We start from the raw sequence: 24942 nt of genomic DNA, 5'->3' as shown, positions 1-24942 counted from the left end.
GTCCCAGCTGTTCCAACTCAACTGCAAGCTTACTGCACCATGAAAGTACTCATATTTTGTCAGCTGTTATGAAGGCGTGCACAAGAGGATGTAGACTGCCTGGCCATAAAAGGATATTGCAACACACAGCGGTTTTGCCCAACCCACTTCTTGATTACTTTATTCTAAACGTTGTAAACACAGCTGGCTGAGTGAGTCAGTAAAACATAAGGGAGTGCAAAACAAGGTGAACTCTTCAAGGAAAATTCTTAACGATGCAAGAATTCAGACTTCTTTGTACAAATACACGTGAAACACACAAATAGTCTCTTTGAGCAACAGCGAATGGATGTGAATAAAGTTTGTTGCATTTAGGAGATAAAATTAAATTACACTGGCTATTAAAGATAGAATATTGATTCAGAGCATCAAATATTTTACAAACACTGCAAAAATATAAGAAACTACAAAGAAAACTTTTTTGAAGTAGTAGATCTACATCTCTGCACTTAGCACCATAACATTGTTCTGTAAACAGTACCTATTCAGGCATTTAATGCCAGACAAATATGCTATTTTAGTTCAACATTTATGTACAGTTGTTAACAGACATTAAGTCAGTTTCACAGTTTCACAATACCACTAACTGCAAATCAGTGGTATGTTTCAGAGTGGTGCATAATATATCAATTTTTTTCTGCTTTGGATGTCCTAATCGATGAATTTCACACCACTGTGACATCTGAGAGACAACCATAAACTTCATGTATTGTGTCTCACATCTTTATCCAAATAAATGAATACAGTAGCTTCAAGGAATACCCTAGCTGCCTCAACTGATGACGTGCTTCAAATTATTGTCTTTGGTGTCCCTTCCAGCCATTTATCAGGCAAAAACACAGCTTATGAGTCATAACTAGGCAATCAAGGTACTTTAAAAGATCAGCTAGCTTAAATGAATGATTGTTGCTATTATACAAATAAGACAGTATATTCACCTGAAGCTACCGCACTGCACTTTAACCTAAATTGAAAGCACTTCTGCAGATAAGGCAACAATGACTGTTTGATTCCTGGCAGACCTACAACATATATATGACAAAAAATGCCAGCCGCACTTGTTTGCTCATGGTTTCTCTTCAATTCTTGCAACTAACCTGCGGCATTTAAAGCACACAGGCACAATCATTAGCTCATTTTCACTGCAGGACAAAGGCCTCTCCTAGCTGTCTAATTACCTGTCTTGCATCATTAATATCCATCCTATGCCTACAAATTTCCTAATCTCACCACACCACCCAATAATCTGTCGTCCTGAACTACACTTGCCCTCCCTTCATCGCCATTCTGTAACTCTCTTATACGCCACCAGTTATATTCTTTACACACTGTATGACCTGCACAACTTCACCCTGCCCTCTCAAAGGGACAAACAACTGCTCAGAACATAAATCAAGGTAACCCTGCAGATGGAATGATTCCGTATCCTATTGGCTAAAACGAGCCATATTTTTCTCATTAAACATGGATTTATATTTTTAATTCATCACTAAAAGTTATGAAAAATTACCGTTGGCACCCCACATGGCAAAAACATGAAGCTGCACAAGAGGTCCACCACGTGACCTACTAGTGTACACAGTTATTATTATTATTATTATTATTATTATTATTATTATTATTATTATTATTATTATTATTATTATTATTGAAATGCAGCCTACTTTTTATTATTGCAAGCTTTTCCAGACTTACAATATGCAGATAAGCCTCTGCCTGAAGTGAGCATAAAAGTGGCGCTGCCTTCGCCTTCATTTTCAATAAGTTGGCTTGGGTCGTCTATCGGCAAACACCGATGACATGGGTCAGCCAGCCATGACGTAGGTGCGCGGTTGGGGAAAAACGTGGTACAAGCATAAGAAATGTCTGTACAACAATGCAAACTTATTGCACCAGCTTTATATTTTTAAAAGTGATTGAAAAGGTCAAGCTGTAGGTGGCTAACCACAGTTACACTCACTCCTGTGAAAGTACAATGATGGGCGGCTTTCACAATTTGCGAGGCGGGCTATCAATATCACTCTCACTTCTCAGCGTTGCTGGAGGAGGGACTTTTACTTTTTTAGAGGCTGCTTGGATAGAAAAATTCTGCTTACTAAATATCCACACGCTTTTGCACTAACCGCTGCAGATGTACACACTGCCGTGGGAGAGCTCTGCGTTGCGCCATAAAAAACTAGGTCTTTAAAAATCAGTTGTGAGTCCCTTTGATCTCATCTAGAATATCAATTACTCAAGTTTGTTCCCTAATCCATATGAACATATTTCCGTTTCTTAATGTTAAGCCCTATCGTTTCCTCTTCCATTACTCGTTGCAGACTTCTCCACTTTTCAAGTTTAATTTTAAAGCAAACAAATTTCTTTACCTCTTTCACTTATTTTTGTGGCTGGTTGGTGGTCAAACTCTACAAGGAAGACATTCGTTTATTCACTCTTTCATTTGCTCGTTCGGGCTATTCGCTTACATTTACTATCATCGTCGATAGTTTCCACAAAATTTTTTATTGGTCTAGTTCGCATCCTGTACTTTAGTACCAGCAGATTGCACTGACTATATACTATTGAGTATATTGGCAAGCTGGCATTCGTGACTTGACGAATTCCTGCTATATGTGCTCCAACCTACACAATGCTTCAACCAACCTCACGTAATCAACACGCAATAAACCCAACCAATTATCCTGAAGTAAGACTTGAAAATGAGTATAGCAATATCATCAATGCCTCACATTTAAAAAAAAAGAAAAAAATTCTGGGGCTTTCGGTGTCAAAACAACGATTTGATTATGAGACATGCAACAGTGGAATTTTCCACCTGGGATTTTTTAACCTGGGATGCCCCCGTAGTAATTTTGGCCACCTGGGATTATTTAACATGCACCTAAATGCAAGTACACAAGCATTTGATTGGATTTCGCTCCCATTAAAATGTGGCCGTGACAGCCAGGTTCAAACACGCGACCTCAAGCTCAGCAGTGCAACTCCATAGCTACTGGGATACCACATGGCTCAGTAAGCGAGCCTATAGTCTTTCTTTGCCAACCAACACATCACATCATTGGCCTTAGTAAGGTTAGGAGAACTGGTGAGGCTTATACAGTGCTGGTAAATGGCCATGTCCTCTGCTACAGAGGACTACCAGATAAGAAGCAGATCGGAGTAGGATTCCTAATCCGTAAGGACAAAGCGGGCAACATTGGCAAATTCTACAGCATTAATGAGAGGGTAGCAGTAGTCGTAATAAAGCTGAATAGGAGGTATAGAATAAAGACAGTACAAACCTATGCTCCGACCTCCAGTCACGATAATGAAGAAATAGAACAGTTTTTTGAAGATGTTGAATTAGCGATGCGAAAAATGCAAATTCAGTATACTGTAGGCATGGGTGACATCAATGCAAAAGTTGGGAAAAAGCAGGCTGGTGAACAAGCAATTGGCAACTACAGCGTGGGTTCTGGAACACTCAAGGAGACATGACGGTAGAACTTGCGGAAAAGTATAAGCAGCGAACAATGAACACCTCCTTCAGGAAGCACTGGAACAAAAAGTGAACCTGTAAGAGCCCTAATGGTGAAACAAGAAATGAAATTGATTTCATGCTTTCTGCCAATCTCAGCATAGTTCAGGATGTTGAAGTGTTAGGTAAAGTGCAGTGATCATAGGTTAGTGAGGGCTAGGATTCACCTCAATTTGAGGAGAACAAGAGTAAAATTGGTCAAGAAGAAACAGGCCAACCTAGATGCAGTAAGCGTAAAAGCAGACCAATTGAGGTTGGCACTTGCAAATAAATATGCAGCCTTAGAACAGAGAGATGAAGACACAGAGGCAATGAATGGAATCGTAACTAGACTGGCTTCAGAAGCAGCAATTGAAGTGGGAGGTAAGGCACCAAGGCAACCAGTAGGTAAGCTTTCCAAAGTAACAAAGGACCTAATAAAGAAACGACAAAGAATGAAATTGTCTAACTTACGAGATCAAATAGAACTTGTGGAACTGTCAAAACTAGTCAACAAGGCAAAAATAGGGGATATTCGAAATTATTATTTGAGAAAGACGGAGGAAGCCGTAAAAAATAGACGCAGCCTGAAATCAGTGAGAAGGAAACTTGGCATAGACCAAACTAGGATTTGACGTAGTAGTTCTGCGGAAACCCGCAAGGTGGAGAGAAGTAATGAATAAAGGGAAAATCAGACATCCACCCGTTCGTAGCAATTGCTATAAAGGAAACCCATACGGATTCCTCGAAAGAAAGGCCTCATAGTTGAAGAAAAATTCGTCCTGGTCCGGGACTCGAACCCGGGACCACCGCCTTTCCGGGGCAGCCGCTCTACCATCTGAGCTAACCAGGCGGCTGGCAGATGGCAGGGCGAAGTCGAATTTGTCGACAACACAAAGCAAAGGCAAGAGTTTGACGTAGTAGTTCTGCGGAAACCCGCAAGGTGGAGAGACTTCTCTCCACCTTGCGGGTTTCCGCAGAACCCGCAAGGTGGAGAGAAGTCTCTCCACCTTGCGGTGGTCCCGGGTTCGAGTCCCGGACCAGGACGAATTTTTCTTCAACTATGAGGCCTATGAGCGGCAGAGCATATATATGCTGACTGACGGAATAAACACACTTTGGTTGTTAGTCAGCGCTGTTGTCTGTGTCCCTTCACTCGTCCCGTCGTTTAGCGCTGTTTTTATTGCTCGTAATGAGGCCTTTCTTTCGAGGAATCCGTATGGCTTTCCTTTGTAGCAATTGCTACGAACGGGTGGATGTCTGATTTTCCCTTTATTCACCAAACTAGGATGTATGGACTGAAAGATAAGCAGGGTAATATCATCAGCAATCTCGAAGGTTTAGTAAAAGCAGCAGAAGAATTCTATACTGTTCTATTCTATTCTCGCCATCTAGAAGACCTAACGCATCACTGTCTAATCATTTACTTTTCATTCACAAACGTTTATCACCGTCCACACTATCACCACAAAATGCATCCACTTTCACCTTCCAAATCAGTTCTGTGAAAGCCTGCAAGGTGGAGGAAAGTTCAGGAAAGGTTAAATGTCATCCAATAAACTGTAGCATAAAGCTGTGAAGGAAACCCAAGAAGGGTTTCTTTGCTGCATCATGCTACAGGTGGTTGGATGATGATTTCCTTTCTCATTATTTCTTTGTAGCTTCATGCTACAGTGAGTCGATGACAATATTATCTGTCATACACCTTCCTGCACCTTGCGAGCTTCCGCAGAGCTCATTTGTCATTGAATGTCCCTCTCCTTCTAGTTATAGATTGGTTTGGCCTCGATCTGTGATCTCATAGCCTCCTGGTTAGCTCAATTAGTAGAGTGACCATCCCAGAAAGAAAATGGTCTCAAGTTCAATCCTTGGACCAGGACAAATGTTTCGTAAAATGTGAAGTTTACCTTAGAAGTCTTCCTTTCTTAGAAACCCACATTGGGTTTCCTTTGTAGCTTTGTGCTACAGTTGGGTGGATGACAATTTTCCCCTTCTTCCACACCTTCCAACAGATTTTTCACCCAAAACATGTTGCATAGCATTATGCTCAGATAATTATGCCACCTTTCATGGGCGGGGGGAAAGGGTTATTCTGCAAGTGCCCACTTAGTGGACTGTTCATCTCTGCCCCCGCTGATTGGTTAGAGGAGGAGACTGGCTAGGGGCACTTGCCTCCTTCTCAATGGTACCTCAGACCAGCCAATCAGCACCTCAGCATAGAAATGTACAGTCCATTAGGTGGATACTTACAGAATACACCCCTTCGTAGCAGTGGCAGGATATTAATGCCACAGGATTAATTTAAATTAATCCTGCACGCAATTAATCCTGTGGCATTCGTATCCTGCCACTGCTACTGTGTTCAACCTAACAAAGTTTGGGCTAGATTAAGAAATTTGTGGGGTCCAGGGTTAGTCTTGTTATTTTGCTGCCTCAAACACAGTGCTGGCACGAAGAGGAATTCAAAATAATGTCAGAAAATGGTTTCGTTCTCTATTGTAAACACATGCTGCTATTCTTTTTTTCTTGCTAGACTTGAAGAGGGGTTTTTTTGCTTTTGTTTTCTTTTCACCCTAGCTTTGAATTAAATAATCCACCTTCAATTACCTTAGCTTGCACTTTGCACAGCAGTGAATCAGACCTCATGAGCTCAAGTGTACAGAATGCACTTGACAGTCTTCAATACATTTTTGAAACATTATTTTCATTTCTGTGGTCTGATGTGAACACACAGGTTATTTTCATGTCTACAACATGCCTTTATTTTCCTGTCAGTTCATATTTTAGTGCATTTATGTGAAGCATTTTTTTATTACCCTAATGCACATTGGAATCTTGTAAGATAGCACTCTCACTGTGCGTCTGTTTTGTAATCCATGTAATCATGCATTCCTGGTTGCTTCTTATGTTATTATTTTGGAAGAGGAGATATTCACGGTGGTGGCAAGATTCATTATCTGAAATTGTGTCCCAAAGCTATACAGTGAACAATGATAGACATTGTTATAGTGAAGGACTAATTTTGACAACTAACACAACTTTAAGCGTGCACACAAGCATTCCTGTGACCCACTCCAATTAGAACGCCAGTGTGGATCATTTCTGTTGTATTTGTTTAATTTCCGTTATATATATATATATATATATATATATATATATATATATATATATATATATATATATATATATGTGTGTGTGTGTGTGTGTGTGTGTGTGTGTGTGTGTGTGTGTGTGTGTGTGTGTGTGTGTTATCGAGCAAGGAAACGTAAGTCACTCCGCATATAACTTATAGGCCGATCGTACGCAGGAATGGTTTCTGCAGAGTGACGGGTGCTAACCAATCGTTACAGCGAAAACTTGGACAGGCGCTGCCCCGTGTCAAATCAAGGAAATGCTCTGTGAGCTCCGCACCTGATGCTTGCAAATCGACCGCCGGCAAAGGGCAGGCATTAAAGGCGAGAGTTCCCAACAGTCAAAGCAGGTTTCGTTTTTTTGCAAGAAACAACCGGTATGTAAACAGCGGCTGTAGAAGCACTTGGCACACAGACGCAAACAAAGCATGAACTGACGCGCAGACATGGGCGGTGTGCGCCACGTTATCGGACCGCCGGCCACTTTTCACTACACCACGGACTATAACGACTCGCGGCTATAAATTTGGTCACGCCATTGCACACTGCGGCGTCCGCGTTGCTACTACCCCCATCAAGTGCTATGTGCGTACGATCGACGCTGCGCCGGGCCACGCAATCGACGGTGCGCATCGCTGAGAGAGCTGGCCAGGCCCGGTGAAAGGCACCCCTGCAGAGGCAGCCGCGAGAGGCGAGCGTGTGCCCTGTGCGTAGGCCGTAGGTGGCTGGGGTGCACCCGATCCAAGGGGTGTGCGCGTCCGCTCGCCTTGTGACAAGTCAGCCGACGAAGCACGCACAGCAATGGGAGGGGAGCGCGCGGCTCTCCGCTGCCGGGATGGAGCGCGGCGACCAATGCAGGCCGTGAGAGGCAATTGCGACAGCAACAGGCGAAGGCAAAGACGCGCGGTGGCAACTCAGGGTTACCTTGAAGACACGATCGGTGAGCAGCCGCCTGACCACAGTCCAGAGGACGGCCAGCACGAGGACCACGAACACATCTTCCAGCGGTACGACGGGCCAGGAGCGCCGATGAGGCCCAGCGGCACTGGCGGTAACGGGCTCGGAGCCGTTAGTCACGTAGAGTCCGTAGTGGCACACGTTGTACACTCCCCGCAGAACATCGAGGTACGACGGCAGGACCTCCCACTGGCCGTCGTTGCCGGACATGGCTTGACAGCACCACCACTACCGCACCCCCACAAACCACGACGTTACGTGCGGAACCCGTAAAGCCCGTACGCCGACGACCCAACGAATGTGCGCTGCACCTTCGAGCTGCCCGCGAGAGAGGGCGCGGTCGGTTGTCTGGGGAACGCGCTTCCCTGCGCGGTCGTCGCCGCCGCTCCTGGAATCAGCTACTGCGCGGTCGTTATGTTAGCGGCGGCGATGTGAGGCGCGGTTAGTGAGTCACCAATTTCAACGCACGGGAGACGCTTGATGTCATGCGCGGCTACGCTCCGTTTCGTGTGTTGATATTGCACCGAAAAACTCGAGGTCCGGAAATATGCACAACTCGCGTGTCCTTCATAGTCTGCTCAGAAGGACGCGTGGAAACGAAAGAAATGAGGTGCTCTGAATTTATAATGGGCCATCGTGCGTATTGGGCCTTGTGATAGGCGTGTCGTGTTAAATATCGTCCTGTCTGGCCATAAGAATGTAGAGTGATATATGTCGAAATAAGCCACCGGCGCGATATTTATTTTAGTAGTACGTAGCACACGTTCGACTTAATCGGCCGCATTGCATGGTTTTGTTCGAATGTATCGGTCGCACCAGACTGAACTTGCATAAGCTCTCGCATTTCCTTTGGCGCCTGGATGTTCCGCTGCTCGTGACCGAGGAAGAGCGAGCGGCTGAGTGCAAGTGCGGCGCCCCTCGGCACCCGAGTCACGCAGGCGCTGGCTCAATGACCCCACAGAGCGCTCGGCCACAAGTTCAGCGCCGCGCGGCGCTGTGAACTTTCGGCCGTTGCGGCAGCAAAAACCCGTACCCCCGCGAGCGCCTTGCGAGGAGCGTGCGCGCCCGCAGGCACCGGGAAAACGGCCTCGCATCGCTGATAACGAGCCGCGTCCTTGTGACGTGAGCGCAATTCACAGTAGCAAATGGATATGACTTCACAAAGTTGCTCTCAAGATGCCAGACATGACGTCATCGGCACGTCGTGTAGCATGACCAGTGGCCACAGTGGCATAGCCAGGGCAGAGAATGGGAGGGCAGAGAACAGCAGGGGCACATCCGGCACGGATGTGCCCCTGCTGTTGACGTTGCGCATGAAACAGTAGAGTTCCTAGTACACGCTAGTGTTGCGTGCGTTTCTTCTGGATGCGCTCGCGTGGAGAAGCCGCACCGATCTCAGGAACGGAGCGAAGCAGCAGTGCACCTTGATGTCATGACAAATTCACCTATACCTGGTTTGAAGAAACAAATGTAGTATAAACCTTTGTCGAGAGCGATCTGACGCTTGACAATACTTTTTCTCTTGTTAAGAGGCTTTGGGCTTTAATATACCGCAATTAAGTAATAGAGAGAGCGTCGGAAATGTATTGCCATTGAGAACGTGATGACGTAACCGCAAAAATTTACGTTGAGCTCAGCACAAAAATATGTATAGTGTTCGTCGCACGAAAGAACAAGCGAGCAAAAAAACGTTTTCCTTGTCGAACACCGCACAAAGCTCAGGCGCGACATCCTCTCCCTCCCTCCTGCCCCTCCCCGCTATTCGTTGCGTAAGAGCACGCCCCCTTTCTTTCGGCGCCTTTGCACGCGTCCGAGCCCTTGACCAACAATAACGGGCGAAATAGGCAAAGAAAGCTATTCACTTTAAAGAAAAAAAATCTTTTGACATGCGTGGGGCCTTGCGAATGACTTCGTCTCGCTCTTGATGTGGTTTACGCAATCGTGCCCACGTAATTAACCCATAACTACACGTACAAATATATAGACTCTAGTGCGAGATTTACCCCCTTTATAAGACATGTAAAAGGACAATATTGAGAGCAACACTGAGTCAGTTAAATACTAGTGAATTATTCTTTCAAAACATTATTTTTATTCATATTGCAGAAAAGGTCTGGGTACATGAGAATAGGCGTGCCAAAGTTCAATTTCGTGAATTTTTCGCAAAATCTTCAGCGCCGGTACACTCGTCTGTCGTTTCTGATTTTTTTTTTCTGGCATATACCGGGCGATCATACTTAAATTTTAGGAAATATTAAAATTCACCTGTTGCTGATAACATATTTCTAGCCCTTGAGCTGGATTATTCAGAGAGGCGGACATTACTTGCACGAGAAATCGAAAAAAAAAACATATTCAACTAGTTAAACATTACTAATCATTTTTTTAATAATTACTTTACGGCACATATTACAATTTATGAATTGCAGCCGATGAGCTTGCACGGCGTGGGTACTAGGAATTAATTTCCAGAACAACACCAGTTTGGTGATGCGCGCCATTGAACTCGCCGTATAAATGCAGTGTTGTTCCACTTACTTCTTTAAAAAACACGCTCTTTTATTCATTGAAGCACAAATGTAACTGGAACGCCCACATATTTCGCACCACACTTTGGGAAATAATATCTCGAAGCTGGTGTAATCCTGTACATTCATTTAAAGCGGAGACGCCTTGTAAACTCAGCGGCTGCCTTTCGTAAATTGCAATATGAGCCGCAAAGTAATTAATTAGGAATTGAATTAGTGTATATTTGCTCATTAGTTACATATGTGTTTCGATTTCTCGTGCTGGTAATGTGCGCCTCTTCGAATAATCCAGCCCAAGGAACAAGAATTGTGCTCTCTGCTGCAGGCGATTTTTACAAATTTTGGTAGACTTAAATAAAAATGATCACTCCGTACACTAAGCCTAATCCCACTGTGCCTGTTGTACTATTGCAAATGTGTAATTTACTAATACAACTTGATATTCCCTTCTAGTGTCCTTTTATCCGCCGTTGTGACTCACTGGCTTTGGCGTTGCGCTGCAAAGTTCGAGGACGCGGGATCAAATCCCGGCCGCGGCGGCCACATTTCGATGGAGGCAAAAGGCAAAAACACCCGTGAACCGTCCATTGGGTCCATTGCACGTTAAAAAAAAATCCACGTGGTCAAACTAATTGCGGAGACCCACAGTACAGCGTGCCTCATAGTCACATCTTGGTTTGGGCACGTTGAACCCTACTTTTTTTTTTTTTGTCCTTTCATATTACGGGCCGCTATGCCGGCACATGCAGGGTTAGCGTACACGGCACTCTCGATCCCAACTTTTGACTTTGAAAGCGTGCCTTATGACATGTATATTTTCGTACATATACGCAGCTGCTGCCGAGCTCCTATCTGCTTTTGAGGATTCAAAAGGCAGCTGTTAACTTGTGTATACGGATTGTACTGCACGCGTCATACTATATGAAACTTTTGAGAGCCTGCTGCGTTGATGGCTTTCACTTTCCCGTTCACTTTATTTCCTTGATAAGGGACGGAGTAAAAAAAAATATTGAACATTTTGTTTCAATGAGTATCGCGAGGTAATTGCTTCCATGCAGGCGGATGAGCTGGTCATGGCAGCGATACTGCGCATGCGCAAGATCGCGTTCCAGTCTTTGGCTCTCCTAGTTTTCGGAATTATTCTGTTGCCTTCATGTGTATCAGGCTAAGTAGTTATTTTACAGCCAAGTTTTTAGTGCGACTAGAAGCGCTCGAAAATGTTATGTGCGCGTTTGACGATGTCGTGAAAGAGCTAGATAATTATGAGTTTGTATTGTAGCGAAGCTAGCTGTTATTTGTAGAAATATAGTGAGCCCACGGAAGGCGCTCTAAAACGTTTTATGCATGGTTTCACGGTTTCCTGGAAGAATTAAATAGGTCTAGGAGAATACACTTAAAATAAATGTAGGGAATGTTAGAGGTAATACGCAGGAAAATGTTCAAATGTGTGGACAAGCCTAAAATAACTTTACCGTCTTTTCCTCGTTCTTTTCTTTTTCTGCTTAGAAACGTTTATATGAAACGCTTGACTAAGGTTTTCCAGCTGAGAATCAAATGTGATGGCAATTCTATATCAGCAGAACAGAAAGATCATATTATGGATGACGCGTACTAAAATTTTAGGCGTGTAGGTTAATTACAGCGTTCGTACAAGTTTACTTATCCAAGTGAGCTATAGAGCTTTTCAGGCGTGTGTTACGAACCGCGAAAAGAGGACGTTCGCCCAAGGTCCTCAAAGAACTCAAAGGGCACAACTTAGAAATTTTGAGAGAATAGAGGGTATCTTTAGGGGCGACGTATAGACCGTTTCATCGGGCGAGGAGGATAGGACGCGCGGAGAGCCTTTCCTCCTCTCTGGCTTGGGCGATCCGGCGCGGCGCTGCTTGAAAGTATTGCTGTCGCGTGCTGCGGAACGACTTCGAGATGTTTGAGATCTTACTTTGCGAAATTTACGCCATGTTCGTTCATATGAGGTTGTGAGGGAAGCCTTTCGGTGCATCAGTAACTACAGTAGGCGGAAGTATCTCTTGGGGGAGCAAAAATGTGACGCGCACAATCAGCCGCGGTGTACGCGCATTATCAGTCGCGGTGCGTGTATGTGTTGTTTACTATTTTGCTTATATCGATTTGAATTCAACAAAGAAAACTGGCGTCTCTGTATTACCAGCATTAAATGGTACTCAGCTTACTGTCTGATCGATTGGCGTAGGGAGTAAAACATAAAACATAAGAGCGCATGCTCGTGCACGGCCAACCTAAGGCAACCACGAAACATCTGAGCGGCAGGCGCTATCAAATATTTGTGATACGCTTGCATCGTTCTCACGCATTTCAAGTCTACACTCTTAGGCAAAGTTACACCCTTTGGCATGCCCCTTCTGCCACACAACGATAATCGTCATCTGCCTTGATGCGTTTCCTTTCTTTAACGCTGCGAGCCCGGAACTTTCCAGTAACGAACGTCACGCGCGTTATCAGAAGGGGCACTCCAAAGGGTGTAAACTGTTCTATGCTGATAACGCGCGTGTTGTTCGTTACTGGAAAGTACCGGGCTCGCAGCGTTAAAGAAAGGGAACGCATCAAGGCAGATGACGATTATAGTTGTGTGGCAGAAGGGGCAAGCCAAAGGGTGTAACTTTGCCTAAGAGTGTAGTATGCTTGAAATTACCATATGTCTACGCTAGCCTTGCTGCATGAGGCCCATGGCGCTGCTCAACACAGCGATCACTGCAGTTGGTGAGCCAGCACGATACATATATAAGCTGTGTGTTTCGGCATTGCATTTTTGGCCTGTATACAGCCATAATATGTGAGAGGGTTCGCATAAAAAGAATGCGATGGCTATTTTTGAGCGCAAAATTTCCGTAATACGTGTGAGTGCGTCGTAGAGAATTGAACGAACACAACCGAAAAAAAAATCGGTCATCATCCTCTTTCTCTAAAAAGCAAGGGAAAACGGGCTAACGCCGCACAACGTTTATAAATATATAACCGCTGATGCCGTATGCTTGGACCATGCGCTATATAGAACAAATATATCTGTAATCCAGCGCCTACTACTGCTTAGGACGCTCGCGCAGTTCGTAAATGGTTGCTTTGCTGAACAAGCTTAATTCAGCCTGTAAGTTATGCTGTTATTACTAGCCAAAACTATTTTATTCATGGGTGGAAACCTCATCCATCCAACCAAGTAGTCACGCATTGTAACCTGCTGCGAACAGTTTGAACGCTTGTCAAAGTATAACAGCACAGCTACTATCGTAGCAGAACGGTACCCACGCTGTTACGATCGTCGCATATGTTTCATGGCTCCTAAACCGCAGCTTAGAACTGCAATAGGTCACATTAGTGATTGCAACATTCGGAAATACACAAGTGATCTCCGAGGCTGATTGTAGGCTCAAATATGCGCGCACACATCGCGCTGCGTGTTCCGTACGTCCACCTCAACGCCAGCAGAAATTCCGGCCATCACGCCTTAAACCACTTCAGCACGTCTCACAGAATCGTTTACCACGTGGAACACGCGCGTCATACTAAACAGACCGCCGACCGCGAAAACAAACGCCAGGACCTACCGCCCAGCGTATACCTGCAATGCAAAAGACCGTTTTCACCCAAGCCAGTATGGCGCTGCTGATAGGCGGCGCCACTGCGTTCACAATATGGCGGCGCCTACGAAAAAACGGTCTATAGGTTAATTTAGATTTTTTTTTTCGTTGGCGTGAGTTAATTACAGCCTTTACAAAAAAAAAGAAAAAGTTAAAGCAAGTGCTTGAAAGTATTACACGGCCGTTGTTAGCTATGTTTGTCATATTGTCCCGAGATAGCTCCGCACATTTTCCGGTGTCTGTGTCCCTAACCGTTTTCTCGTCAACTTGGGTCACTGGGTAGTTCATGGTCTAATGGGTATAGATAGTCGGACTGCTGTGCTGAGCGGACCGTGTTCGAAACCAACCGTTGGACCAACTTATAGGTCGCTGAGTATATATGTTACACTGGGTATGTGGCTCCCTTCAACTCTTAGATGCTTGCGTCCGCACGCAGCCGCCGTTGTCATGCATGCCATCGCGTCGTCGTCATATTCAGTTGTCGCATTCGTTGTTATACCGTCGTGATCGTTCCAACGTCATCATTCCAAAGTTCGTCCTTCGATTTTCGTCATACAGAGAGAGGGGGGATGGAGGGGGAGGGAGAGATCAAGCTTTAATGACAAGCTGGAGATGTTTGCCTGACTGTTCGCCTGACATGCTACTCCATGTGCTGGGTGATGGTTATGACATATACAGTGATAAAGAGTTAGAAGCCCATACTGTCACACATACATACACTATCGAGATATACAGCCGTTGCACGGCATCGTAGTCATTCAGCCGTCGTCGTAGTCATCCTCACGCCATTGCACATACTCGTCGTCATCCCACTGTCTTCATGCCATCGTAGCCGTGTTACGTTGTTGTCACTATACCGTCGTCATCATTTCAGAATCGTCGGTGTCATACGGCCTTCATCGTTCAATCAACGCCATTCCTTCGTTATCACTGCTTCTTGTTCACACAGCCGTCGTCATGCTATTATGCATCATGGCCGAGTCTGACCCATGGCGACAGAGTGTCATAACAAAGTGTGCCGATCCCGGATATTGTACGTCACATGTACCCGAAGCAATGAAAATCTCAGACTGGCTACAGCATATTCTAAATAAAGGTATCTTCAGCAATACAGGCCACGTTGTGTCGCTGTACATTAAATTGAATACTAATCGCATTAATGTCTACAGGCATCGTGAAATGGGTTCTACCAGAATATCTTTTATTTGGTGAAATTCCGGTGCATTTTAAGTGTACCACGCGGCAAAACATTATTCACATTTCTACTTTAATTATGAGCTTTGCAAATAATTACTGAACGCTCGTCTTCTCGCTATTTTCATGCGTTATACACATACATACAAGGATCGTAGAAGGTTTCCACAGTGAACTACCCAAATGGCACCTCGTTTATATTTTGTCGAGATACGGGAAATGTTACGGGTGTGTAGGCACCAAGTATGAAGTGTGTGTTAATTAGAGCCCTTGCAGTAAAGTACGTACTCAAGAGCTCCAGAGCAGGTGTGTTTTACCAACGACCAAGGAGCATGCGAAGTTAAATGTGTGTGGATATATTACATCCCTTGAAAAAAATTTCATTCAGCAAGTCCTTGAAAGCGCATAAGATCGTTGTTAGCGAAGTTTCCCAGTGTCCAATAGGAATAATGATGCTTGACACCGAGTCCAAATTCAGTACGAAGGGGGACATATTAGCAATAATGCGTGAGGAAAGTTGGAACTTTTCTAACTTAAGTAGGATCTTTGCAATTAAATGCCAATTCTCGTTTTTCTGCGTACTTACATGAGTTCCGTGAGACATGAGTTAACTATAGGTTTCCCCGATGTCCTCGGTGAACAAAACGATCGGGACGCATGGTTTGTATTTGGTGAAAAATAAGGGGCAAAAATATGGGTAATGTTAGGCAATGTTCAGAGTATGTGGGTCAATTGCGTCCTTGGCAGCGTTGTAAGGGTGTTTTACGAGCGGCGCATAAATATATAGCCATCTGTTCTCGGAGAAATACAACCATAGAGGACTATATTAACTTCCACCGATATCAAATTTAGTAAATTAAGGCAACATTGAGGGCTGATGTGCATTCGAAGTTAAAGTTGTGTGTAAGTGAAGTACGGCTTCAGAAAAAAAAAATTAAACAACTGCTTGAAAGTGTTCGCGACGTTTTGAAGTGTGTTGTTTAATTAAAGCAACTGAAATTCTTAATACAGCTTCTCGAAAAAAAAAACACCAACGCTGCAAATTCAGCTGCCATTCTGCAAATTTTCACATGTCTTTCTTTAGAAGAAAGGAGGGTAATCATACATGTGATGTGGATGCAATTAAACTGTGTAGGTCACTTAGGGTCTAAATGAAAAATAGGTAATAACTGACTTTCTGCTTGCTTAGATACTTTAAATGAAACGCTTACAGTTTTTCCCACTTCCCTGGGAGAACGAAAGCTTGCAGCAATTTTATATTCGGAGAAAAATGTGGGCCATGTTACTACGACGTTCTACCGAAAGTTTTCAAGCATGTAGATGAACTATGTATTTTGAAAGTATTCACTGAATATTCGGTTTCTTCCTGTGTTCGTGTATGGCGAGGTACGTAGTTGGTTTTGTCGGAATCCTCAGCGAACGTTGTTCATATTTCGTTGAAATAGAAAGCATGCTGTGGGTGACGTACCAAAAGGTTTAAAACTGTGAGGTTAATCATACGTTACGCAGCAAATTGCTTAAAGAAGCATCCCAGAGTGTCGCAAACGTACTTTACGAACTGCGCAGGAAGTTTTGACCAAAGCCATGAAAGAACTCGACGTGCCAAAAAAGTAGACATTTCGAGGAAACGGGGGGTACCTTATGAATGACGCGTGGGCAAAGGTTCAAGAGCGTCGCTTATTTACGGGCTTTGCAAGAAGTTCCTTTAAGGAAGTGCCCGAAAGCGTTATACGGCCGTACCCGAAATATTTCATGAAACTGTTTGCGACATCGAGTTCACATATATTCGGTGAAAATTGGGCCATGGGAGAGTATATGAAAAAAAAGTATAACGCTTATGGCTTAATTATGGCTGTTCCAAATATTTACTGAATACTCGTTTTACCACTCTATTCAGGCGTGCACGAGGCACGTATTGACCTTTTTCGCGGCAATCCCGTAGGCGCTGCCATGTATGATCACGTGGTGACGCGTCCATTGCTTGTCTCAACTGCCTCCGTTACCTTCGTGTTTACAATGGGTGTGTCGCCACTGCGGTTTAGCAAACCTACATTTCGAGAGATATCGTCGACGGTAACTGGGTAGACGACACGAAGCTTTGACCACAGCTTCAGAGAACATGCAAAAGCGCTTTCGGACCTGATAAAGCTATGTCCAAATGGCGCGAGCAGCGCATATGGTGCTTGTTCTGAAAGCGCGACTAAATATGCATGTATTCTAAGCTATCCCAACTTTGCTCTCATGAACTGAATCAAGATTGGTGTGTTTTGCTTTTCATCCTTTATTTCGCAAATATCTTGAAGCAGTGGCTTGTCAAATTTCTGACTCAGTAAATTTCCTCGGTGCGGTCGCTGTCTTATTATTTTCTGCCTAATCGCTCGCGGGTGTGCTCACGCTAGACTGTCGATGTATCTCATGTTCAACTGTAAATAATATGCAAATAAATCCTGCTCTCCTAAGTCCCGATGAAGAGTCAAGGTCCTCCCTACAACTACGACCGCTCCGATCCCTACACCGCGTGGACAGCCATGCGCAGCCACGGCCAGTTTAGAGGAGCAGAAGCCGCTTGGCGCGCTCTCGATCACGTGACCCCCATCAGTTTGCGCGTGGGAAGATCTCGTGCAACAAGCCAAGGCCCATCCTCAATCGCACGTTTCCCTTGCACCCACAGCATACGGCTCGCGGAGCGCACACACACACACACACACACACACACACACACACACACACACACACACACACACACACACACACACACACACACACACACACACTCACACACACACACACACACACACACACACACACACACACACACACACGCACACACACACACACCGTGGTAAATTATAAATCAGCTTTTTGTGTGTCACCTTAATTACGAACGGGAAACAACCGGCCTTAGTGACACTATAACAAAGTGGATTAAGGCATACTTATAACGAATCGCAACCATGGATGGTCATGTCAGAACGGATGGTCATGTCTCTGGCTCACGTGGCAAAGCTCTCAGGAGTGCCGCAGGGATCTGGCCTGGGACCTGTTTTATTTTTGGTGTATATTAATGACATTTCTGCTGTCACGGAACCAGATGTAGATATTTAACTGTTCGTGGACGACATTTTATTTTATTCTACTGTACTAAACACAGAAGACCAATCTAAAGTTAATAACTGTTTATGGGCGTTAAGTGGATAGTGCAAGTAATGGAGTATAGATATAGTTACTCTAACTCAACATATACACATATTACAAAAAAAAAGGAGAAAAACAGTGCCTTTTTTTTTTTGTTGGCATATACTATTGGTGACAAGTGATTGATAAATACTAGTCAGCTTAAATACCTGAGAATAACAATAACTCAAAACTTGGAGCGTACATACATAATCATTGTTCAAAGCCATACTGAAGGCTATGTTTTCTGAAAAGAAAAGAAAAGAATTGGAAGATGCTACATGCGACGTAAGACTAACTGCTTACAAAACGTTTGTAAGGCCAGTTCTTGAGCACGCTTCAGTGGTATGGAGCCATCAGCAAAATTATTTGAAGGAGCAATTAGAAACAAAATTCAGAGGTACGCGGTGCGCTTTATATGCTCCCGATATCGAAGCAATGATTCAGTCGCAGAACTGCTCCGTTATTCTAACCTGGAGGTGTTAGAAACGCGCAGACAAAAAAAAAAGTAGATTGAAACTATTATTCCAAATACTCTAAGGCCAAATAAATATTAGGAAAGAAACACACATATATACTGGCACCTGGTAAACGGAGCTCCAGAGCTAACTATAATCGGCCAATCCAAGCCCGCAACGCTCACACTGATATGTTCAGGTACTCCTTCTTTCCCAACGTAATTGCAGTGTGGAATAATTAAGTTACCGATATGTGTTGGGGAACATAGTGATTTGTTCAAACAAATTACGTACGAGTATGCCACCTGACTCCAATGCACTCTGTGTTTGCGAATATTGTACTTTCTCATTATCTTCTCTGTAAGGAACCTCGCAAGAGGGTTGACGGTATTGTTAAATAAATAAATAAATAAATAAATAAATAAATAAATAAATAAATAAATAAATAAATACCACGAACTGTGCACCTCAAAGCGATCGGCTCAACAACAGCGAAACACCTCAGTGACTTGGGTCATTACACCACCATTACATCGGTCACATTTAAATGCATGACGCACGACTAATAGAAAGTGATGCCGGGGGAGCTGCTCGACCATGAATTTATGAAGGTACACTGTCACGCGGCACTATTGGCCTAAACGACGGCCCTGTATGAGAGAGCTATGATTGTCGTCGAAAGCCGTGCCACTCGAATGGCTGTTACAAGCTGCAGGTCCTGCGTCCTAAGTTACTACCATATTACAGTTTCTGTTGCTCGACGTCCGTTAAGAATGAGTACCGGAAAGAGGACGTTGACACTGCTGCTGGCCATTTTTGAGGCGCGTATATATAGACGAACGGATGTTTACAAACAGTCGCTTCCTCGACGAAAGATTCTCAGAACTCAGAACACTCAAGGTGACGTTCGGTCGCATAGTCTGTGACGTAACACACACACACATTCAAGTCAGCAAACTTACTTTAGATCTCGGAGTAATATATTATTTCTTTTTTCTTTTGTTTAACGCAGACTTTCGTTACCTGCGCACTGTTCCTGTGCGCCTGTATAAAGCAATTGTGTGAGTCATGTCTGCGCACGCGAAAAGCCAGGCTTCACTCAGGAAAGAGGACAATAATACAGTCAACGGTAATATTTCATCCTTATCCGCGTTAGTGTCTCTTGGCGCGTCGGCACTGGGACACTGCAATAGGAAAGTATTTGATGCCATATTTAGTTTTGTAAGTAAAACTACTATGAATAAAGCCTTTATTTTAAGGAAGGGGACACTATAGAAAACACCCTGAAGACAACGAATGCGAAGAGCTATTCTGTGTCGCATATCGCTAAACTCAGCATATCCTAGCCGTAAGTGAAACAAAGAGACTGAAATGTTAACTTAATTGTTTTACTTTCCTCTGTATGAACAGAAAATATTAAATTCGAATTTTTAAGTAATACAGCCTGAAAGTTGATAATAACGTTTAGTAGTCATCTAATATCATTTCTAAATTACAAATTCTAGTCAAGTATTCTTCCCTTCTAACCTACTGCCACCCGGTTCACGGCTGATCCCCCGTAGTGGTTTGAGCCATTCTATAGGCACCAAACCAAACCAAACCGCGTTACATTGGCATGGAATATATATATGTATATATCAGCATAAATTCCATGCTTAAACAGCAGCACCCATGAGAAATTGATGATGTTGCACTTACGGCAGTTTTAGCTGTCCGAGACCCGTTTGTTTGTTTGTTGCTGATTCACAGCGTTCTATAGCCTGATTTCTTCTTTAATTTACAATAAAAAATATTCCGATCGAATCTATGAGAAGCGAAGCTTTAGGGAAGCGGGTATTTGATTGCTTTAAAACTATTCCTTTCGCGCGCGGCGTTTTTCAGCATAGTGATTACGTGCCTACCCGTCAAGACGGCAAGACGCGAAGACTCCCCCAACACACGACCCGCATGACCCACACGATCGCGGAGTATACACTGCCTCCGGGATCAGCCGAGCTTTTACTGCACCACGCATTTCCAGGAATGATCCACTTTAGTATATAGTACTATGCCATCATGAAACAGAACGAGCAGACGTGCAAACCCGAGGGATGAAGGTATAGGCAGCTTCCTTTTATTAAACGAATTATGCGCTTCAAGGCGCATATTTCTTTCGGTGAGGATCATTGGCGTAGCCCGGGTGGAGAGGATGGGTCGAATCCCCCCCCCCTCCTACCCCCTACGACATTTTCTGACGAATCCCCTTCCCCATTTCCCACGGAGCAGAAAGTTTCAGGAGGTGCTACATGGATGAAAGGGAAAGCTTGAATGTGACAGCAAGGCGAGGGCTAGTGGCGGTTCGAGGGGGCGTGTCATGGGGTCGATCCCCTCTCCCACGCACAGAACATTGCGGCCCCGCTCACAGCGCCCCTTTACGTCATTCCGGACCGTGCTAACCATAACTGCTGAGGGGGGAGCAGCGCCAAAAAAATCCACACATACATAAAGATAGGACGAGCACGTGAGTCAACTTTGGGGGGGCATTGTTGCTCCAAACCAGGCCTTCGTGTCGTCGAAGAGCTTCTCGTTTCTTGTACTTGATCGAATCGTCGATGACGAAACGCGGAAGAAAAGCATTCCGAAAATATTTTGAATTGCTCGTCTAGGAAATGCATAATAAGCATCCTCCCTCCTTCCTTTTCAAGAACCGCCACAACAAACAGTTGGGAAGGCAGGTACACGAATGGCTTCGTATTCTACGCAGGAACAGAAATATAGGAATGTTAGGGGCCGCCGCGCCGTACAACAACACAGTGACAGTGACTAACGGAAAAGAATGTTAAGAACGGGAGAATGGTGATGGATACGAGGAGGGTGGGGCGGGGGGGGGGGGGTTGACACGCATAAAAGGCGCCAAAAACCAAGTTCGCGGACCTAAGGAGAGCGTCTCGTCACTGCCCGATCGCTCAAGACCAGGCGGCCGTGGTCAATCGCCTAGCTGCCTACCTCATCGTAACGCCTGTTGCTTGCTGCGGAGAGGCCATCGCAACTAAACGACTCGGCAATTTTCAGAATAGACAGGTATCAGTAGACGCGACGCTTTCAAATCTCTCGGAGCTAGTGGTATTTTACTGCGAACTACGGATGCCGTAATTTTCACGAAGGCTTCTAAACAGGAAGCAGCCCTGCTTCGGACTGTCTCCCTCATCAATTCCCGAGTTTGATCAAATCACGATATGCGCAGCATGATGACTACAATACTATGATCCCAAGTTACTTCCAAACGTACCTTCAAACAAGTCGGACAGCAGGTCACCGAAAGTGAATGAAACTTGCATCATATGATACATCGAAGTTCTAGCGCAAAGCTTCGTTCCTGTATTTTTTAATCTAGAACAATATAGCATCTCCACAACGCCGAAAGCGCGATTGAGTGATAGGCAACTTGCAAAATAGTGACCGCTCTCTTCCGTACGTATCCGTGGCCGTACCACTCACTAGACGATCTGACTTGAAATCAACAGTTACCTCCACTATTACCTGGGCTGCAACAGGTCTGGCCTGCAAACAAGAAGACCCGCGACTGGGTGCTGTCTTGTTCTTGTTTTGCCCGTTTTCAGCGCTGTTAGTTTTTCTATGTCATGTTCCATCTAGGCCATCGACACATTATGTAAATGCATCAATTCGGAAACGAAATATTAGCTTGTTTTAAATATCTTCATGTTTAAAACTGGCTGATCACATAATGTGATGCGGAGTGACTGTACGCCTTAGAAAAGTTATTAAGCAAAGTTGTTTTAAAGAAACTCTTGTTTCGGCAACATAAGAACGTGCATCCTGGTTGTTAAATCATTCTTGTTCTGGGAGTGCTAGGAGTTTACATATATATATATATATATATATATATATATATATATATATATATCTATATATATATATATATATATATATATATATATACACGTTATATACGTGTGTTTGTGTGAGTGTGTGTGTGTGAGAGAGAGAGAGAAGGAGCAAGAGTTGTCGGCAGAGAACGTCCCGTCCAAATCAATTTCTGGCTGCGCCACTGGTGAGGACGTTTGTGTAGCGTTTGTTGTTTCATTCTGTAATTCTATGGAGGCGGAAGCCGCTCGCCGATTAAAATAACTGGTAGGAGCCATATACAAGCCAATTCGTTTATACCGCGTGATCCGTCGCGGTGGCTTGGCGTCTACGATGATTGCGCTGCTGAGCTCGAGGTCGCGTGATCAAATCCTGGCCGCGACGGCCGCATTTCGATGCAAAAACAAACGCAAAAAAAAACGCTCATGTATCATGCACTGGGGTAACGTTAAAGAACCGCAGGTGGTCAAAATTGATCTGGAGTCCGTTACTACGACGTGCCTCATAAATAAGATCGTGGTTTTAGGACGTGAAACCCCAGAATTTAAAACACACCGTGTTTCCCAGCGTTAGCCAAGCCGTTCAACGAAAAAGAGTATTTAAAAAAGATGGTGCAAGATACAATGATAAAACATACGGTGTTCAGTCGACAAAGCAGTGACGACCGAACACCGTAGGTCTTACTCTCGTACCCTGCACCACGTTTTTTTTTTTCTCTCTTTTTTAACCACTTGGCTAGCTAACGTTAGCTGGGACAAGCTATATATGAGATATAAGTGTTGTGTTCGTGATCTCATGGGCAAGACAGCAGCATTGAGCTGCGGTCAGCAGTGTATGTAAGCTTTAAAGTGCAACCCTTTCTTTTAGTTATAGATATTAACTAGCTGTCTTTGGTAGGAACTGGAAAAGTCGATGCGGCTATGTATAGCTGGTGCGGAAATTCAACCATGGAGCCGCCACCAGCTTTTTCGTTTTTACGTGCTATTTGGAACGCCCAGAAAAGCTGCCATATTCTTACCTAATGTCGTAAAATTTGGTAAATTTGTCGTAATAGGTAAAATTTACGAGTTAGCGTTCACAAACTATTTTTCTTTGATGCCTATATATATTTTTTTGCATTTTCCCCGATAGCGACTATCTAGGGAAATCAAAGCGACTTTCAATATGAATCAGCCGGAAAGTTATTTGGAAATACAGGTGAGGGCGGCGATATGTGCCTGTTGGTTGGTCATCATGGAAGGGTACCTGCAGGCATAGCGCAGCATTGATAGTTATAGCGCTTCTGTCCGTCTGTCATTTCTTCTTGTATCCGTGTCTTGCTGCGCATGTCAGATGTCATTCAAGGATAGAGGGGGCGAGGAAGTCGACCGCAGGCACACCAAGCCCACCACCACTTCCGCCTGATGTACCCACAGAGGCGTTTCGTCCTGCGCAGGCGAAGCATGTTCGGCCGCCTGCAGGGCGGTACACATTTACTCATGCCTCACATAGTGAGGTTTACATTTTAGAGCGCAGCTCTTTGGCGTCCGTTCCTGGGTTTCGCGTCGTCGTCGTCGTCGTCGTCGTCGGCCTCGTAACCAGCTCCGCCCCCCTTTCATCCCCCCAGCGCTAGCAGCGACCGACTGATACCGCTGGATGCCGCTGACGCCGCTAGAGAGTGAAGATAACGTGACTGCATAGAACGCCGTCGCCGCCATGCAGAAAGAGGAGGAAAGGGTCCCCCCCCCCTGGTTCTTAGCGCTGCGGAAGCGAGGGTATCATATTGTTTGTGTCGGCATCGGCGGCGTTGTCCCTGAAACCAACTCCGCAGCTGGGGTTGACTCACTATCGGCGTCAGCGGCATCAGTCAGTCGCTGCTATCTCTTCCCTCCTCCCTTTATCGTGTTGTCCGCTTGCTGCACGCGCTTCTGCCCCCATCGTTTGCCGCTGGGTGTACACGCCGCCCCCTTCCCACCTCTTCCTGCGAGTTTCCGGTTGTCAAAGCGCCGGCTCGAACTTTGAAGTTGGCGAACTGTGCGCCGCAAAGTTGCCCAACGGCTTGCTGGTAGTAGCTGCCTACTTCGCCCCTACCGCACTCACGAAAGACGTCGTGCACCTCCTGCAGCTCGCATTAACCGTCCATCGATCCACACCGATGTTAGTAGTGGGGGACTTTAATGTTGACATAAAGACAAACAGCAATTTCCTAACACTTATGCGGGAGAACATCCCGTTCCTCTCGCTCGTAACGCGTCCCACGGCTGTGACAACCTCGCGAGGCACTTGTATAGATCTCGTCTTTGAGAATCAAGCATTGGTGTACCAAGTCGAACATATATCAGTATATTTCTCCGACCACAAAGCTTCCTTCATGACTGTCAAGAACTGTTAGTGGAGTCTTTGTTAAAGGAATACGTGTGAAAAATAAAAAAAAATTCTGTGATAGCGCATACATGTGTTGCTCGATTTCTTTGCCTCAATCTATCGAAAAGGTGAAACAGCTTATTTGCT

The 24942-nt window shown here is 44.7% G+C and overlaps 1 protein-coding gene across 1 annotated transcript in view; it reads right to left on the bottom strand.

Annotated features, from left to right (window-relative positions):
- The window catches only part of LOC135903785 (ceramide synthase 1-like), a 57498-nt gene extending 48939 nt beyond the window's left edge, over positions 1-8559 (bottom strand). Inside the window, exon 1 of the mRNA XM_065434184.2 lies at positions 7591-8559. Within this exon, the coding sequence (XP_065290256.1) occupies positions 7591-7833 (243 nt within the window). The 5' untranslated portion in view covers positions 7834-8559. The remainder of the gene's footprint in view (positions 1-7590) is intronic.
- Between the last annotated feature and the right edge of the window lie 16383 nt (positions 8560-24942).

This window comes from Dermacentor albipictus, chromosome 4, assembly GCF_038994185.2.
Source record: "Dermacentor albipictus isolate Rhodes 1998 colony chromosome 4, USDA_Dalb.pri_finalv2, whole genome shotgun sequence".
Taxonomy (NCBI): Eukaryota; Metazoa; Arthropoda; class Arachnida; order Ixodida; family Ixodidae; genus Dermacentor; species Dermacentor albipictus.
Note: the sequence above shows the minus strand (reverse complement) of the source record. Positions and strands in the feature narration are given on the sequence as shown.